We start from the raw sequence: 21155 nt of genomic DNA on the forward strand, positions 1-21155 counted from the left end.
GTTAGACAGAATCTGTTAAAGCTGCCTGCCACGGGACACAAGGCTAGCAATTTTATCTGTGGTCTATTAGTGAAATGGCAGCACTAATTCATTTCACAGGAGACCTCAACAGCTGTCAGGTGGTGGGGAACGCAACTATACATATCACATTGCAGCCATGCCAAGTAGGTGTTTTTTTTTTCCCCTGATGTGGTCTTAAACTATAAAGTACCCGGTGACCCATGCAAGCCATGCCAGGATCCGGGGCATATCTGCACTCAGATGGTACCATCAAAACAATACAAAGCATGCACAGCTGGGCTCCTGGCTGTCAGACAGCCACATTTAGAGTGGCAAGACTTAGGGAAATTCCATGATCACTAAATGCCCTGGGAAACTTGATTCCTCTACAACCAACTTACACCTTTTCCATTCTGCTCACCACATCCCTCTCAGTAAGTCTTTTGTTCTACATTCTTTGGGCAGTGGTGAGGTAGAAGAAAATAATGTTATCGCTCTGTAAAGTTTCTTTCACTTTCCTATTCATGGATATATGTGTGGACAGGAACATATGCATACATACACATGTTCCTGTGGAGGCCCAAGGGAATGGGGACAATTTTCCTGGACCATTCTCTACCTTGTGTTTTGAGGTAGGGCCTATCATAGATCTCACCAATTCCAGCTTGCTGGAAATGCACGCTCTCTACCTTGAGAGGCTGGGATAACAGGTGGGCTGCTGTACATGCCTGTCACTAATGTGGGTTCTGGGCATCTGAACTCTGGTCTTCTTGCTTGTGTGGTAAGTGCTTTATATACAGAGACAATTCCACAGACAAGTCCCCTGAGAAGTTTAAGGAGCACTTTGGCCCTGCTCTCTCATTGTGACGACTCTGGTGGTCAATGTCCTTCTGAAGGAAAAACGCAAGAGTGAGGCAATTGAGAACCTGGGATTAGACATTCAAGGTGGCTACAAAGAGTCCTGAAAATCTTGCCTTCCACATATCTCAATGGAGGATTCCAAACAGGGTCTGAGCATCACATTAACACTGGGGGCAGTGTCTACTCTCCAGCAAAAAAAGAAAAAAAGTCGATTCTCTCAAATTTCTGACTCATCTGGTATCTGAAGAAGACACCTAATAAAGCTGACCTGCTGGTCATATCAGAACTATCAACGAGCTAGAGAATATCACTCCTCTGAAAATCTAGGTGGGTTCCCTACTGTCCAGAGGAGCTAAGGAGTGAGCCCAAATGGAAAGGCAAGACTTTCAAGGCCCCAGTTATACCTGAGAGGCTACTGGCAGTTGATGACCACTGGAGGAGGGACAGTCAGGTTAATTTTGTTTTAAGGGTGTGGCTCATGGTAGGTGGTCCTTGCTTCATTGGATGGCTCTGCATCCGAATACATATGGGCAGAGATAGCTGAAATAAACTGTCTATTTAAAAAATGGCATGAAGGGGGGCCTGGGAGAAAGGCCAGGTGAGGATGTAAGGTGGGAATGAAAAATAAAACCCATAAACATGTATGAGAATTCTCAAAGAATAAGTTAAAAAATACATCTTTAAAATGAGTGAAGCCAAGGAAGGGGATGAACAGCTTCTTCCCAGGGAAGACAAAGACTTCGGGGTCTAGTGTCAGAATAACCCTGTGGCCACAGCACCTGTCTTTACACATAGAATTTTCCTGGAGCACCTCCTCCATCTAGGTATATCCAAATATCATCTATGGTTCCTTCCCAGGCAAGTATGGAGTCACAGCTTAACAAACCCCCAAGGAGGCTGGGAAATGAAGCTGTGGCCTCTCTGGCCCCAAGCATGGATAGCCTTGCTCCTTTAGGCAGGCATATGTCAGAGTAATGGGAAAACTCTCCAGGTTTCAGAAACAGTGAGGACCCAGCTGTCAACAGTTTAAGGATAGAATGAAAATTTGCATAGACACCATCATTTTTAAAGCTGTGCTGGAACCCCTGTGGTTTAATAGGTGAGATGGCAAATTGTTGGGAAACTGAAAAGAGAGATAAACAGCTGCATTAAAAGTGGCAAAAGTATACAACTTATAGTATGTTGCAGTTGCTACCTTGGCAACAATGTAATGCAGCGTTCTGCCATGTGTAGACGTCGTGTGCAATTCTCATTAAACTCCGAACACACGGTGCTAATTTTATACAGAAGCACAGGAATGGAACATTGCCTCACTTGTTTTTCAGAAGTGGCTAATAAAATGTATGAAATTAATTAGAGAACTTCTCACAATTAAAAATTTGGTGCAGCTACAGTCATCATGCAGTGTGCCTCTGCCCATGATTTTGTGGAGCCAATATTTCCTTCTAAAATAAGGTGAATACGTACTTTCTGATGTTCGTGTCTGTGGTATGACATAGAGGAGGGTTCTGAGCTAGTGTGAAGCCTCAGAAACTGAAGCCTCAGATCAAGAGTGTTTAACTATCCCCTCCCCACCGCCCAAACACACACACACACACACACACACACACACACACACACACACACACACACACACACACGAGAGTCAGACAAAATGCCCGGTGCTGAAATGACTTTAGCTTCAGCTTCCAGTTTCTTTTCCTCCCACATCCTGCCAAACTGCAGGACTCTCAGCTGTCCCACACACCAGCTGTCCCCTTTCCTCCCCCTCTCCTTGCTAAATGCAGTATTTCATCCCAGCATTCTAATATTTAAAAAACATGTTTTTGAAAAATATATGCCTGACTGGAAAACAAAGCCTAAGCTGAGGATGTATTTGATTCAAATGACAACCGAAGCTGTGTCAAGAACAGATAGGACAGTGTTATGTTACCAGATGTCCCTTGTGCATTGGTGGTGTCCTCTCCATTTTCCCAAGGGTATGAAGGAAGCACAAGGTCACATCCCAAATTCACACTTAGTATCAATAAGGAAAGGCTTAAAACAAATGCTGAGCCTTCCTGGAAAATCCTGGACTCTGTATATTTCATGTTAAACATATTTTAGCTCATTCATTTGATCATATTTCTCTTGCTGCTTGGACATGAACACAGAACCTTGTACATTTCAGGAAAGCTCTCTGTCATCTTGCTACATACCTAGACTACATTATTAGCTTTCATGGGAAGGTTTGGAGAATGAAGATAATTACATAAATTTCAGTGGATGTAAATTTCATGTCAGCTTCTCACTATTCTGATCAATGTTTGAACAAACACAAAGAAATTTCCTGAGACTTCCACTATTCTGATCAATGTTGGACCGAACATAAAGAAATTTCCTGTTGAGACTTCCATTACTCTGGCTAGCCCTAAATGTTGTGCAGTGAAATACACAAGTAAAATGAAACCACCAAGCTAGCTGGGGAAAGCAGAAGACATCCCAAATCAGCCCCCTTTCAGCCTATGGGACTCAGGGAGGTCAGACCCATACCTGTTGTCAAATGAAATTACAGGTAGCAAATCTCCTGTTATCTTCAAGGAAAAGGCGAGAAATAAAATAAAATGGTGAAATGTCTGAATAGGCTTGGACACCTTTCAAAAAAGCAAGCCTAAAGTATGTATGTGTGAAACCCAGTGACTCCAAAACTTGGACCCCAGGATCAATAGTGAAAATGAGTGTACATCATAGGAAGAAAAGTATAAACAGATGTGAGTTAGAAATCCTGTGGACTGAGATAAAGATTCTGTAGATAAAGGAAACATTTTGATTGCCTTTTAGTTAGGTGTACACTTGACATGGAATTTGCCAGAACAGGATGGTAAAGCACAGTTTAGCATGTTCCTGTCTAACTATGGTTATCAGCTGATTATGTTTAATTTAGTTCGAAGGTGCTTTATTAAATGGTGGAGACTTCTAATTATCAAGTAAAGTGTCATGGACTTGATTGACCTGTGAGACTCAGAGTTTTATCTTGGTCCAAAAATTCAGTACTTACTGTCAGCATGATTGACTTGTCCTTTTTCTTTATGGTGCACAATGCCCATGTCCTCTTCTCGCCTGACTCTGGTTGATGTCAGTCTCTTGCTCTTCCTCCTATTACCTCAACTAACCATCTCCAGCTGGCATCAAGTATGGGAAGGCACTCCTTCCTGTGCTCAGGGACTTCTACCTTATACTCTTGTTATTTTTAGAAGACGGAAATGTGTGGATCAACAGCAAAACAGCAGCCAGGGGGAAAATACACGAAATGAGAGTCACAAACAATGGTGACCTAACCTTGGCCAGGAAACACAAGAAGATGGTGGGTTAGGAAACAGTCTAGACATTCAGCATGTCAGCAGGCACACGGAGTCTTTGAACTCACCTGGAGATTTCTTTGGAGCCTTACAAGCCATGTGAAGCAAACAGAAGCGTGGAGGAAGAGGAGGTAAAACAATGTCCCAAGACAGTGACACCAGCGAGAACACCAGTGCAAGACAGCAGCATCAAAGGCTACCACACAGGTCTCACTTTAGAAACGACCACACCACATCTAATGAGGGCCTTCCAGGCTTTCCTCTGCAGAAGTGGCAGAAGCACCTAAGCCAAGGGAGTGACTCGAGACATGTGCTACACACTCATTTTACAAATATGGGCACCAAGGTAGTAAACGATTACATAACGTGTTGAGTGGCCACATTTACCGTGGATGTGAAATGAGGTGAAACCCAATGTCAAATCCCACAGCCTCACCCACACGTACAATTTAAATAATGAAAAAAGAACACTTTCCATCTCTAATGTCACAACAGCCAGAGCTTGCTGGTGTTTAGATGCAGAAGGTGATCTAATTGCCACTAAGAACAAAGCTTTAAAACAAGAGAGAGATGATGGGGGAGAGACACATATTCTCAGCTGCATAGGAGGTGCATTTGAAATGGTGGTCAATTTTAATTTTCAAACACTGCCTGTAATTATGCATTGTTAGACATTGTTCATGTGTCCATAGAGAAGGTGGAAGCAATTTGTCTGAGACAGAAACGAGTGGTTAGGGGGAAGTCAACCAAAACAGCAAAAGGCAGCATCATGAAAGATGAGTGTTTTCAGGGGTCAAATTTATACTACAGTCACAATGGAATATGTTAATAGTGTAAGAAAGAATTACAAGTTGGGGCTAGAAGGATAATGCACGCCCATGCTTATGTGTTGCTGTGGGATGATACTGAAGATTAATCTACTGAATCACATTGGTTTTTACTGCTTCTTTTAATAGATTCTTGCTATCAGTGAACACAGGTTTAGTCAGTACACACTGTTTTCTCTTAAATTAAAAAGAAATCAAATATAGCATTAGTTTGGGTATTGATTAACTCAACCATTTTTAAAAAAAGACTGTGTCAAAGTACTTTTAATTACGTGGCCCCACCTTTCATGCAATTTCCAGTTAAGAGCCATAGGTCCACTCAAGAATATTAATGCTCACACCATCTCCAGAAATCTCTGACTTTAAGGTTTGTTTGTTTTCTAACAATGTCAGTTCTTGTTGTAATAAGCTGAGGGGTGTACATTTACAGAGGGCAAAACAAGCCCAGGCTCTTCGTCATCACTCTAAGCCCAATGATAACTGAGGTTCACACCACAGGCACCATGCTAATGCTCCTGAATACTCAAGCAACTATGAGGACTGCAGAATAGCCACGCTTGCTCCCAGGAGCAGGCACAAGTGCAGGCACATGCCGCACACTGCACACCACACGGCTGTGCCTACATGTTTCTGCAAGCATCATCAGCATTTCCCCTAAGCTGCTTTGATGTAGCAGACATCCCAAAGACCCCAGGATGATGCACACACAGAAGACAAAAACTTCTTTTCTTTAAAAGAAGAACTTTAAAGAGCCTTTTCTGATGCTGCAGGAAGAAGAAGAATAAGGAAGATGAATTCTTGTGCCCTATATTTGGCCACCTCCCCTTGGTGCGGAGGCCTGGTGGCACTCAAAGAAAGAATAAGCAGACTACCAAGATGAGACTTGATAGCTTATGACCATATAGTGGGGGAGGAGGTCCCCCTCAGTCTTAGACCTAGGGGAGAGGAATAGGGTGAAAGCGGGAGGGAGGGAGGAACAGGAGGATACAAGTGATGGGATAACAATTTAGTTATAATCTGACTAAATTAATTAAATTAAAATAAAAAGAACAAGGAACAATGGAAATGTGTGTGTGTGTGTGTGTGTGTGTGTGTGTGTGTGTGTGTGTGTATATGTGTGTACATGTATGTGAATGTGAGAGTGAGAGAGGGTACGTGCATATACAGTGTGAGCATGTGAACCTGTATGTAAGTATGCAAGTGTTAATGTATGCTTGTACATGTGAATATGAGTGTACATGTGTATGTATCAGCATGTGTCTGTATGAGTTTTAGCACGCTGTTTTCAGTATGCACATGTGTATGTGTACATGCTCATGAGTATACATATGTGTACATATGTATTTATATACATGCATTCATGAATGTGTGCACATACATGTGTGTATGTATGTGGTGGTTGGCAGGAGAAAGGCCAGTGTCTCACTTGACCTTGCCAGTAGCATCTCTCCTAAAGAACTGATGGTGGGCTAGTTCTGTTGAGACAGAAATTAGACTTTATAATGCAGAGTTGATTTTCCCTCACCAGGTAAGTACATACGACAAATGTCTGAAGTCAAAGTTCACACTAATAAATTACAGTCTATAAGGACCATACTAACTCCATTGATGTTAATGTTAACTATTTTTCCCACTGTGTCATGCATGAAAAAAACTGCATTCATATACATGCTTACTTGGTAACAATGATCAGATAAATTGCCATAGAGTCATAGATCACATGGCGATCAATGGAGTATTCTGGTCCTTCACTAGATTCAGATCTTTTCAGAGCTTCATAAAGTCTAAAAAAAATATCTTTTATTTTCGCAGAGAATCTTGTACAGTCACAAATTCGAGCATAAATCAGATTGGTAGAAGCTAGAGGTGTTTTAGAACTTTAAGGCTATAAAAATCAAATAGATGGAATTTATATCAGCTCCAGAAAGATCAGAGTCATGGCACTGGTGCCATAAGGCCACCCACTCAGGGATGACTCCACTGGAGGCAGATGCAGGCTCGGGGCTCATGGCTTTCCTGTGGCTCTGTACTTTCTGGGAGCATGGGGCTACACTAACCATTTTCACCGTTTCCGCGTTCACTTGCTGTACACCAGACACAGGTGTACAGGACACCAGGTGCCACAGGACACCAGGAGCCCCTTTCCACAGCTGCGCTCTTTTGAATTCTCCCCATCTCCTCTTCATATAATTCAGCAGTCTTAAAGCTGAACTTTCAGAAAGAGGCATGCCATTAGCAGCATCCGTGCACTCTTCAGTCATCAGGGTCCCAGCCATTAAGGTCATAATTTGTTATTAAATATTATCTGACTAAGGTAGAATATTGAGCTGGACCTCTGTGGATTAGCACATGAAAAAAAGGGCCTGAGCACTCCGGATGAGCTTCTGCAATAGTTTCAAATGCTCCTGCAGAACCTGGGACGTCTGGTCCTAATATGCCTGCTGTTGAACCCCTTTGCCAAGGGAGCAGAGGTGTCTGAGTTGCAGTGAACAAAGCCGGGGAAGCATCAGCTCTGCCCACCTCCTAGAACTGACAAGGGCTGTCACCCAAAAGAAGCTGGTGTGGCCCACCCTCCCCTCAGCACCTAAGTCATAAGAGGAAGTGGCTGGGAACTCCACTCTGGCTGTAGCCTTCCTGTCATAATCTGAACATGGCTAAAAGGATGTTCAGGCTACAGAAAGATGCTGTTTTCCCCCACACAGTCATAATCCTCAATAGGGCCACTAGCTCCTGCGCTGATCCCTCCTGGTGTACATCATAACTCTGGCTGAGTCTGATAATCACTGTCTGCAGATATACACATCACCGGGGGTTGCCAAGAAAAGTGAAGTGTGGTACATGCAGGGCCACCAGTTAGCTACTCTTTATATTCATAAAGGCCTGGGGGATACTCAGGCAAGAAATCTTCTCTTGAGGGATATGACAGAGGGAAAGCTGGGCAGAGCCAAAAGGCAAAACCTCCACCAGCCCCAAAATAGGCTGCCTTATCAATCCTGGGAACCACAGGACTATGCTGTGACAAAACTTCCCTTGGCTGAGTTGAAAGCTATATGAAAATGTCACAGTTTTGCACAAAGTGACCAAGTGATCCAGTGAATAAGTGATTAATTTGGTGACCTGAGCTATGCAATTCTGCACAGATTTCTTGTGTTTGTATTGTAGACTATAGAAACACTTTGTTTTGTTTTTAAAGCTTTTCAGTGGTTGTATACAAACTACGGGTGAGAGTTACCTTAACCATAAAGAAGACTCAAACTATATCTTTAGCTGTCATGCTCACTAAGCGGTTTCCAGGCTTTAAAGAAAATGAAAATAATAATTGCCAAATGAAAATAGTTGTTAAAATTAATTTAAAATTGATATACTATTTAATTTCTCTTCAAATTTCTACTTAACAGTCACACCTTATGTGTATGTGGGAGACTCTTGTTTTTTGGATACATAATATCATAATTTTAAAAATATCAAATAATATTTAAAATAGGACTTGCCTCACACAGTTACTTTTGTGGTGGAAATGCTCAAACCCCACATCTCCAGTTATTTAAAACTTTTACTATATGTTTCTGGCCATAGTTACCATATCACACCTCCTTCTTGTACCTCCACCTTCTTATCTGCCTGGCTAAATGATGTTTGTCATAAGAAAATATCTGTTACTGCTGACTCTGTGCTAAACGACCAAGATTCATATTTTAGCATCATCTGTTACTCCTAAGAATGCAGAGAAGCAAGGCCTGAAGAGAGGGCATATAAAGCACCCTGCATGATGTTAAAACTGACGTAGAGATGCAGGAGTCCCTGGAGAGGGGAGGACAGTCCCCTCCTGCACACATTTTGCACATTAAATCAACTACTACAAAGACAGATGCTGTTAAACAGGCACAGTGGAATCCTTTATCAACAAGGCTCCACCCTGTATTTCACAGTGTAGTGAAAAGAATCCATCTCTTCCTTTAAGGCTCTAACTGTGAGTTTTCTGTCTCAAAGGCGAGACAGTAGAAACCCAGCTCACTGCTGGGGTGTTTGGGTAGGCTAGGGATCCCCTCAGCTTGAGCCCGCCATCCCTCAAAACCAGCACTACAATCCCACCTTCGTTCCATTCACACACAATCCTCAAGTAAGATTTCTGTTTTTCTCAGTTTCCTTCCACATGTTTCGGCCTCACCAAGAAAGAACCTCTTACCATCTATGCTTCGTCAAAACCTCCATTCAGGACCTGGCACCAACAGGCATTTATCTCTCGAGCCTTTGAACAACACTTCAGGATGTAGGAGCAGAGATGAAGAATCCCCTCGGCCATGAAGGACTGAGATCACCCACTTTTGCCCTCTTCTGCTAAAGCCCCCTCACTGTATAGTGGTACTGATCACCCCGGTCCTTTCTTCCATTAGTCGTTGGGAACCTCATTTGTTTCACCCTTATTTTGATTATGGTATAGTGCTGCATAGCTGGCAAATGCCCAGGAAGAGTTTTGTAAAAAGAAGGCCTCTAAAAATCCTACATTTTAAAGAGTGCAGTGCCCACAGATGCCAGAAGAGGGCATAAGAACTCCTTGAGCTGAAGTTAATGGTACTGTGAGATGCCTGATGTGGGTGTTAAGAACTAAACCTGGGTCCTCTACAAGGAGGAAGTGTTCTTCATCACTGGGACATCTCTCCATCCCTGAAAAATGAATTCTTATGTCTACCTATCAAGTCCTGTGCATATCATATCTTTATAAACATGTATATATTGTGCAGGGATACTGTGTGCATGTGTTTGTGTTTGGTACGCACAATCTCATCGTTAATCTCCAACATATGGAGGATGGGCAGTCCTTGGGTATTACAACTTATGAAGGCAGGTAGATCTGCACTTAACTCTGCTGCTACTGAGAAGCACAGTGGGATTCTGAAAAAAATGAAACTATTTCTGTTACTGCTCCATCAGCTTTAAATGATAGTAACAGGTAATTTTACTTCACTTGCAGAATCTTTGTGAGGATAAGATTAGAAAATGCATTTAATAGCAGTGCACAATAATAGAAGGATCTATCAGCATGACTATTGTCCTTCTGTCTACCTAAATTTCTATCATTAGCTAGCTGTATCTTTATCTCTCTATGCACGGTATCTATCTATCTATCTGTCTGTCTGTGTGTCTATCTACCTTGTATGTACCTGTCATTTCTCTATCATCTGTTTGGTATCTGTTAAATATCTATCTTGCTGTGATTATCCATTATCTACTGGTCTATCTATCATGTATCTCTAAATCTATCTACCATGCACATATTTACCAATCATCTATCTATATGTATTTTATCACATATCCATATAACAATAATATACATCTGATCTCTGTGTATCTATCATCTGCCTACCAATCCTTCATCTATTGATGCCTCTTTCTCTCGACCATCTGTCACCTACCTTATATCCACCATCTATTTGTCTCCTTCCTTTCCTTTCATCCATCTACTCATTTATATATCTTTTCGTTACTGATGTATCTCTCCATTCTATATCTATATATTTAATCCATGTGTCCCCCATCTACCATCTAACCATCTCAGAGAGGCATACACTATAGCTGTTAGATAACATTTAATCTTTAGAAACATTTTAAGGCAAAAACAAATATGTCAGTTCTTATAGGGAGGTTTTAGAACTCCCTATAAGCAACATGTAATCTTGTATCTCATTAGGAATTTATTAAATAGAATTATATAAATTGTTTTGTCCACAGATGGACAAAATACATACATGACAATATGAGGATTTTGAGTTACTGTTTTTTTTTCCTGTACTTAGTAGTTAAAATCCCTGGATTTTTTTAGTCAAAAAACCTAAGCTCATTTGATAAAGACTCGAAGGGGGTTCTTTGAATAAATTTAAATATTGTATGTGAACAAATTTAGGAAGAAATTTATCAATATTTTCATTAGGATTACAAAGTTAACTTCAATGACTGAATGCATTAATTGGAATATTTAGCTTATTGTTTCCACATTTGTTATGTAGCTTAATATCACCATGAACAAATAATAATTTACATAAAAATACTTATTTCAAAGTACTGCCAAAATATCATAAGTCCCATGCCTACATTAACACCACCGCCAAGGCTAACATATTTTGACAGATATTAGAATTTTGGACAATTTATTCATTCCAAGCCAGTGAGTATAAATTAAAATTTTAAGTAGCAATCTGATAATACTAAGAATTCTAATTTATGAAAGCAGTGCAACTTTAAGGACCATGGAGAAAGGCTTTACTAGTTGATTTAATACTTTCCCGGGGTTTTGTTCTGTTTTTGTTTGCTTGCTTGCTTTGTTTTGTTTTGTTTTGTTTTTTTGAGACAGGGTTTCTCTGTGTAGCCTTGGCTGTCCTAGACTCACTTTGTGGACCAGGCTGGCCTTGCACTCACAGAGATCTGCCTGCCTCTGCCTCCCAAGTGCTGGGATTAAAGGTGTGCCCCACCACACCCAGCTTGATTTAATAATTTTATTTAATTTAATTTCTATTAAAGATCTTGGGTAGTATATTAACATTATTTTTGAATGTTTAGATAAACATTGATTACATTGTTTTCTTGATAGTGTGTTGTCTCTTAAAGCAGCACTTATTAGAGAATAAAATTACTTAAAAATTAATGTAAAGTACACACTGAAATCTCCTCTCTATGTCATCCTGACCAACACAATAGCCCTGCTTTCCCTCCTTCAGTTATCTACTTCCTGATCTATACACTCCCCAAACATTACTTTGGTGGGTGAGAGTTGCCTCCCGTTCCTGGGGAGTTGAGTTACTGAGGTGGGTAACTGTCAGTGAGAGCTAGGGTATCTTCAGGATAGCTTCTCCCTTCTGGACTCTTCTATCAGGTTGGTAAACTTTATTTTTTATAGACTCATCAAACACTTCCATTTTTTCAAAAGTCTTTGATGTGCCATGTTAAGTTATTATATTCAGATATTAAATAGTGCATACAACTGTGGTTTATTGACAATGGACTTGTGTATTTTCACGCACATTTTCTTTTAAAATTAGACTTACATTTATTGGCAAATATCAGGTAAATTATTAATCAATCAAAATCTAACTTACAAAAACATCCTCACACATTCTAAAAACATATTCAAGTGGGCATATAGTCTATGCACTTTTCTAGTTATATTTACTTATTATCCAGATGAAAACATGAAATTCTTTCAACAGAGAAATTTTACCAATATGTTAAAAAACTGTATTATAATCTATCCTGACAAAGAGTAAAACTCGCCTCAGATCAGGAAGGTTTGATGACAAGGGGCCCTTGGCAACCACTCAACTCCAAAGGTTTCTACATTAGCTACTGGCAATTGATCAGAACACAGAGTACAAGCATAGGCTTTGTTAGGAAAAAGAGGAGAATTGCCAGGGTTGGACACATCATCTACCCTCTGAAAGATATTTTCTAAAATGTACAAGTAAGTATGAGCAAACACTCACTGATGTAGAGACGTTACCTGTTATGCAAAAGACCATGTGATTCAGGGCTCAAAGGAAGATGTCAAAAGCAACTGAATTGAAAGTTAATCAAACTATTGACCATAAATCAGCCCCCTACTGTCCAAAGGCTATTCTATTTCTTGACAATCAGTCACACGCTCAACAGTGTTTAACCATCTCTCTAGCAACTGATACTAGTTTATAGGGAAGTATAGTGATTTCACAAATGAGTCAGGCAAAGCAGGCTGATATCTTCGGCATCATTGCATTGGTCACTTGAAATAGAAAGACTGATAAATGCTTGTACCACTCCACAGGGTTATATTATATTATATTATATTAATTATATTACATTATAACCTGTTATAACCAGATAACTGCATTGCAACTAGGTTCAGTTAAACAAACCAAGCACAGGTTTGAACTTTACACAAACAACATGCATCCACATGTGCTCAGTACTAAAGCCAACCAGAGACATACAGAAATCAAACCACATGTGTTATTGAGAATTGGTGGCCAATGGCTCCACCCACAGTTTACTTTTCTTAACACACAGGCTCCAGAGTTTACTTGGATTATAAATTATAACTCTTATATACACATGAAACAGAAGATTAAAATCTCTGTGCCAAATTCAACTAGACACACCTTAGGCTACACACTTACAGGTACCAAGATCAATTACTCAAATCTAACTCAGAGACATTCATTTTCTCTGATAACATCCATGCCTCTTCTGTCACATGTACACCAAAACACTTCAGAAGTCACAACCATGTCCTAAGGTATATAAACACAAATCTCAAGTCAAACACAAATGTAAAATTCTACCTCTTTTCAAGAATCAAACAAAGGTGGTGCCAAATTAGTTTCTAAATTAAACATTTTCAAATTTGGCAACAATCCCACATTTCATGAGACCCCTCTTACTGAAACCCTAGTTAGCAGTTGTATGGCCAAGCAAAAGATTTTATATATAAAAAAACTTTTAATTTAAAAACAAACAGTTAACAACAAAGCAGCCCTACCAATTTATGTATATATGTAACCTCAGAGGTTACCATTGTGGTCAACAAAACAATATAATTCATAAGTTCAGACCAATAAAGGAGAACTTCAGTATGTTCTGTGCTAGCATTTTTGGCATATATAGAAGACAGTGGCGTATCCCCCTAACAATGTATTAACGAACAACCAAGTATTTCCACCATAAAACACATCTGCACCCCATCATTATCTCTCGCAGCGTGTTAGCGGACAAGTGAGCAATGTGCCAAGTGCAGTAGCCTCCTACCTTCATACATTGCCTTGAAGCCCTGTGCGCTCACTGCAAAGTCCGTGGTGAACCAGAGCGTGAGGATCGAGCCAGTGCTCACGATGGAGGAGGGCAGCTGGAATCCGGACAGCCTGGATGCAGAAGAGAGGTGAAGAGTCAGAAAATCCTCAGTTAAACGTGGACATGTTAGAGATCAGTTTTGCAGGTTTGCAGGTGAAGCTGGTTTGCTGAAGTTCTCTCACACTATTTTTGTTTGTTTGAGAGAGGCTTTATTATGAGGCCCAGGATAAACTTAGAGTGGTCTTTCTTCCCTCTCAGGCTACTGAATCCTAGGGTTACATATATGACACCATCTCCAGCTTTGATTATTCTTAATTATGTTACCTTTATCTAAGTGAGGTCATCAAAAATTTAGGTAACCATTATGCAAATATTTGACGCTAACATAAAGTAAATGCCAGTGAGCAAAGGATTTGTTTCTTTCAATAACTTTTGATAGAATTCTTTGTGTAAGACTTGTTCACGATTGTCTACTGCAGAAGGAGCCAAGGCTATACAATGACTCCTGTGTACACCATGTAAGAAAGGACATCCCATCCATGCTCTTGTGTTCAGTCTACATTTCATGGCATCTGTTTGTTCTTGTATTTACTCCAAGGAAATGGTGGTTTCTCTAGAGGAGAAACCATGTGCTTCTCATTGCACACAGTGACACTCAGTTACCTTCCTCAGAAGCCTCATCATTGATCTTAATATTTATCTTTGAAGGTAAATCATTTGGTTTGTAAAACTTGTTTTTCAGCCATCGTATGCTTAAGTATTTAAAAAATTAATGTCAGGAAGATTGAACTAGTGACTACATATGTGTAGTACTTTGAAAAACCAACATATTTTTGAAGGGTCAAAAAAGGGAAACTAGAACAGATTATGCCTCATGCAATTTCACAATTAAAGGAATTGATCTGTAGATACATGCAGTAGTCGAGCAGCGTGCACATACTTGGCAACCCCTCAGAAGTCAAGCATATGTGCACCCTCTGCAGGAGGGATTCCAGCTTGCCAGTTAGCCTGCACTGTTAGTGACCTGATCACAGCTGTTGGGAATTATAGAATCAATGGTCTGGATGGACTCAAGATGATCTACTATTACCAATAACAGCACAATAATTTATTAATAAGATGACAGAAATAACAAGCTTAAAAATAAGACTATATTCAAATTAAAGATCATTATACAAACATAGATGACACTTATTTTGATTATTATACAAACACAGATCACACTTATTTTGTTTTTCATTATTTTTATTTGTGTTAATTTCTAAAGTTTTATTTTGTTTCATTTAGAATAATTAGCTCTCAGGCTAAGAAATGATTTAATCTGCAATGTCTTTGCTATGCATACACAAAAACCTAGATTCAGATCCTAGCATCTGGGCAAAAGCAGTTGTGTGCTCTGTAACCCATGTGTCAGGACTAGGAAGAGGTACATCCTTGTAGCTTACTCGGCAGCAAGTCTGATCATATCCATGAGCTCTAGGTTTACAAAAGATCCAGTCTCAAAAATTAAACTCACAGATGCTTGAGAAAGACAGCCAACCTTGACCTTTAGCCTCCACGTGCATACATAACATGTGTACCCAAATATGAACATATATACATACATATTACACACACAGGGTAAAATCAACTATCTTTAAATCTTTTATGTATTATCATAGAAAGAAAACTCTCAATTTCATTCTAGTATCATAATAATATAAACACTAGGTAAAAGACACAACCAAAACTATAGGACAATACTTCTCCAGTGGTCACACAGGTGCAAAACCCTCAATAACATACTTAAAAACTGAATATAGGCATATCTCAAAAATGTAATCTGCCACCAACTTGCTTCCATCATGGTGATATGTGGATTTCTCAATATATGTAAATAAATAAAAGTAGTAAGTCAGATAAATGGATTTAAAGACAAAAACCACACAATGAGAGAACATACCTCACCCCAATAAAGAACATATATGACAAACCTATAGCACTAGAACATGTGAAGATAGCATACAAACAAGAGCCCAGTACCAGGAACATTTTTGTAAATTATATGTAAGATATAAACAGTATGGTCCTAAACATAATGAGGTGAAGAAACAAGGAAAGCACAAGCTGGATTTTCAGGGCTTGTATTATAGCTAAGGGAGTGAAAACTACCTGACACAGATCTACTGAAGGGCTAACCCATGACCAGTGGATCGAAACAGAAAGCATGACGTGGACCTCCAAGCACACACATGACTTCTATTTCTAAAAGGTTCAAAATCCAGTCCATGGGAAATGCAACAACTGGGTCTTCAAAAGCAAAAGTTGTCCTAGGCCTACCTAACACTTCTATAATACCATGATCCATACCTGTAAACCTAAAATGTAAAATTATGCAGCATTTATTAAAAACAGGTCAACTCTTCAAGCTCAATAGTATGGGAAGAATATCTATCTTTTATACCATACTTATCACCCAAGAGAGGAAAAGTTAATAACTCGAATTTCATAAAACTTTCCTTTAATAAAATACCCTATTAAGAAAATGCAAAGACATTCTGTAGCCTGGGAAAAGATATTTGCAAGCCAATTCTCTGGACAAGCTAAATGATCTAGAATATATAAGAAATTCAACAGTAAAAACAAGCAATGCAGTTAGAAACTTGGCAAAATACAAAGGAATCAAGAGCTGGTTTGCTCTATGCTGCTGTGATAAAACGAGGACCAAACCCAACTTACACATCCCACTCCACCATTAGGGAAAGTGAGGCCAGGGGCTCAAACTGGAATCCGAAGGCACAAACCGAGGCAGAGGCTATGGAGGAACGCGGATTGCTGGCTTTGACTCATTTTCAGTTACCCTTTTTGTTTTATAGCCCAGGCCCACCTCCCTAAGGATGGTGGTACCCCACAGTGGGCTACATCCTCTTATATCATTAGCAATCAAGAAATTGGGGAAGGATAGAGGGACCCAGAGGGTCTACAAGAAGACCAACAGAGTCAACTAATGGTGGGCCATGGGGGCTCAAAGAGACTGAACCATCAGCCAAAGAGCATGCATTGACTGGATCTAGGACTGGACACATATGTAACTGATGGACAGCTTGGTCTTCATGAGGGTCCCCTAGCAATTATAATAGGGGCTGTCTCTGACATGGACTCTATCACTTCACTTTACATCATGTTCCCCTAGCTGGGCAGCCTTGGTGGGCCTCAGTGAAAGAGGGTGCACTTAGTTCTGGTACAACTTGATATTCCAGGGCAGTTTGGGGGCTTGCCTTTTCTGAGGAGAAGGGGAGGGGGAGAGGTGGAAAAGGGTGGGAGAGCAGGGACCAGAGGGAAGAAGGAAGGATGCTGTGGTGGTGATGTAAATAGAATAATATTTTTTTTTTAAAAAGGAGAAGGGGTGGCGCACGCCTTTAATCCCAGCACTCGGGAGGCAGAGGCAGGTGGATCAATGTGAGTTCGAGGCCAGCCTGGTCTACAAAGCGAGTCCAGGACAGTCAAGGCTACACAGAGAGACCCTGTCTCGAAAAACCAAAAAAAAAAAAAAAAAAAAAAAAAAGGAGAAGGGGAGGGGAAAAATGCCCTAAAGACATGGCCACAAGCCCATGTGATGGTGGCAATTCCTCATCCTAGGTTTGTCAGATTGACGAGTAAGATTAGCCATCCCAGATCACATCACCTTGGAGACAGACAGATTGCAAGCAAGTCGGCACAAATATGTAATATGCAATGTCTAGTCACTAGAAAGTGTGATTCCAGCCAGTAAAACCTAACCATGGAGCTATCAGAGAGTCTGAACGAGAAAACACTGATATAAAAACTGTTTAAACGGCAGGGAAAACTCATGCCTTTCTAGTCAAAGTGTGAACTGGTACAGTCCCTTTGGAAACAGTTTGTCGGATTCTTTAAAAATAAATAGGTGCTCGAGAGATGTCTCAGCAGCGAAGAACATGGCATGCTTGCTACTCTTGCAAGCATCCTGAGCTCTGATCCCAGCACCCACAGCTGGCTCATGACAATTCACCATGACTTCAGCTCCAGGAGATCCATGCCCCTTCTCAGCCTCTGCTTGGCATAGACACACATGAATGAATGAATGAATGAATGAATGAATGAATGCTAAATAAATATATTAAAATAAATGAGTAAGCAATTTTTATCAAACTTGATAATTGTTTCTCTTGGCTTTTACCCCAAACTTGTGCTACTAATATAAATGTTGTTTATCTTGACTGTTAATATTCTGTTTGGAGGAACAAAAACACTGAGAATGTTTTATTTAGGAATCAATCACTTTACACTTTTAAATACATATTTCATTCGATGTGTCCCTCTGGACCATGTTAGATACCAGATATACTTACACACACGGGCCACATTATTTCTCATTGAAATTAAACTGCCATTTTAAGGGGATAATCAAGACAAAACATGAAGCTGGCCAGCTTTCCCTTCATTTTATTTATCAAAGCCCATCTCACCTATAACATGTGAACACTGGCAGGTGGTGAACATATCTGATACCCTAAGTGACATTTGAAATGATTAAGAGGAGTCTGCAGAGTGAACCCAGTTACGTGGGCATCTCTGCTCTCGTTTTTTGACTCTTGCCAGCATGTTTTACAAGGGATGCTACAAGTCCTAGCTATGACTTGCTGACGATAGAGGAGACTTGGGAAGGAAAGTTCTTCACCCAGTTCCAAACTCTAGAGCACAGCTGTCAACACTATAAAAGCATCATATTTTTGCCCATTTCCTAGTTGAACAAGTGGCAGAAACAGAAACGGCTGGGTAAGAGAATCTGTGGGAAGGGTGACAAAAAATCGATTTCAGTCTTAGAAAAAAAGTGTAGTTGTTGTCAATCCATACATGCCGTTCACTCTGTCTTTTCTAGAAGGATCCCATTGTCCTGTAGTATCTCATTTATATTTTCACTTGGGAGAAACCAACTTCCCCCTTCACATGCAACAATCTGGGTGACCGATAGCTCACACCTGTCAATGTGAGGGATTGTGAAGAAAAGCGGAAATGACTGTTGGTAACATCTCTCTCCATCAGGTACATGTTCCCTCAGCAGAAGCATGAGTTTTAGAACCAAACATGTTTATTATTCTTCCATTTCTCAAAAAAATTACCGAGATTAATAGCAATAGAAATACACCTAAAATAGTTTGCACTGTGCTACCATCCAGGGTGCGCAAGGCACATCAACCTGGGAACCTAGAGGACAGAAGTAGTAATGCCAATTCAAACACCAAATTCAAGGAGAGACTCAGGCCAGAGAAGAGAAGAGCAGACAATGCTTACATCTGAACAAATAGCAGGGGAGCAATTAATCTACAAGACTGAAGAGCTCTCCTGAATTATACACAATGTATATGTTGTATAATCAGTATTTGTGATTTTAAAATGTCAATTATGTTTAAAACTAAGGCTTAGTTAAAATGTCAAGTGCATATTTTAAGTAAATTAGGAAATATCACTAAGTCAAATCTTCCAGAGAACGTAATTGCTTTAAGGAAAATGTCTGTAAGTCAAATGTAGCCAAGCTGACATTAATGTTCAATATTTCATTTCATCACATGCCAGGCCATATGCCAATGTGAGATCCTTATGATATAGCTTAAAGAAAAGGGGTGCCCCAACAAACAAGCTTGCTTGAGACCAGCTTTTCATCAAGACATTCTTAGGGGCTGTGAGACCGGCCCAATAGGTGAGAAATACATATATTTTCTCACAAGAAAGTCAATGCTCTTAGGAACTAATAGCTTGTTCAGACTGCCACGAATTCATTTCTTCACAATTCACCCATAAGTTGGCCCAACTGCATGCTCCCTGGAAGTGTTTTCAGAGAGAGAGAGAGAGAGAGAGAGAGAGAGAGAGAGAGAGATGTCTTAAAAGAAAAACAACCATCCATTTGTCTCTAATATTTTTATCATGGAACATTTCACCTAAGTATTTTATTTGAACATGCATTTTTACCATACCTTTAATTTTAAATAATCATTCATTTCTTAAAACATTGACAGTCACCAATCAAAACATGTTATACTTAATGTCACCTAACATAAACTCCCCTGGTGCAGACTGAGTTAAACACATCATGTGTTCTACAATTGTATGTATTTAAAACCTTTTGAAACCCTTGAGGCATAATCACCTGGTCTGTCAGTACAGCAGTTCCTTTGCTCTGAGGCCTCCATGACTACTGGCCTTAGGACATTGGGATCCTGTGTCTTGTTTACACATCAGGGACATGAAATGTGGCCATAGCAACCCTCTGCTTTCTGTTTCTCCTTTTCTTTCTCATTCACTACACCTGTCTTTATCCAGTGTGATTTCAAACTGACACAGTTGTCTGCTTATTCCTTTATACAACACCAACCCTGACTTCTTAACAGTTTCACGCTGTAATTATCAACCGTCAGAGAGGCTTGAGGAAAAGCATTGTGCAAAGTCGCACACTGACAAAAGCCTAAGAAAAGACTCTGCGTTCCTAGGACTCCAGTCACTTAACTGGGAACTGCACACAATGAAACCAGAAGGGCATCGGCTTTGTACAAAAGAAGGCAGTGTGTGTTATTTACAGTCTAGACATCTGTATCCCTTGTTGCGGGCTTCCTAAGAACCAAAGCCTATCCCAGACAACAAAGTATCGCCTCAGAGGCACCAATCCTGGTTTGTTAGTGACAGCTAGACATGGGTTTAGTACTAATTTCTGGAGTGATATCTGAGCCTAAGGGGCCTGTCTAGATAATCATGCCCAAAATCGTTCATTTTCGGTAATCAGAATTTGCTAACTTCTCTGTATAAGTTTACTTTTCTTTTTCTTTTTTCATGTGTGTGTTCAGGCATCTCTGTTTGTATAAGAATGCATATCTGCATACAAATATAAAATATGTCTCATTCAGCTGAGGGGGGAAAAAAGGAAAGAGGCAAGCTTGTAGAACCTGGAGATTCTGCATTAGATCATAAAATGCAATAGAACTGGGCTCCTTTGATTACAGACGGAGCCAGTGCACACTGCTGAGGAAGACAGAGGACATACAGATACAATAAAGCCTTGATCTGAGGAAGGAGGAAGAACAGAGTGCTGGCTCATTGTGTATACTCAAGTGTTGAATCCCAAATCTTTAAGAGAGAACTGTAGGTAGGGTGGGAGATTTTTGGTCTCGTGCTCACACCTATGTGCTGAGATCATGGAATCCCTGCCACCTTGGATGCTTAGACATCTCTGTCACAGTAGCTGCTCCATTGACCTGAACCCAACCTTCCTGCACCTTGCAGTTTTCTATGCCCAGGGCTCTGAGGTCCGAGGCTTTCAGAAATA

At 40.2% G+C, this 21155-nt stretch overlaps 1 protein-coding gene across 2 annotated transcripts in view; it reads right to left on the reverse strand.

The window, feature by feature from the left end:
• The window catches only part of CSMD1 (CUB and Sushi multiple domains 1), a 1521983-nt gene that overhangs the window by 1037427 nt on the left and 463401 nt on the right, over positions 1–21155 (reverse strand). For both annotated transcript variants that reach the window (XM_084758080.1, XM_084758079.1), the window contains exon 3: positions 13799–13911. In XM_084758080.1, coding sequence (XP_084614206.1) covers positions 13799–13911 — 113 coding nt within the window. The remainder of the gene's footprint in view (positions 1–13798; positions 13912–21155) is intronic.

The sequence above is a fragment of the Acomys minous genome (assembly GCF_964271855.1).
Source record: "Acomys minous genome assembly, chromosome: 15".
NCBI classification, from domain to species: Eukaryota; Metazoa; Chordata; class Mammalia; order Rodentia; family Muridae; genus Acomys; species Acomys minous.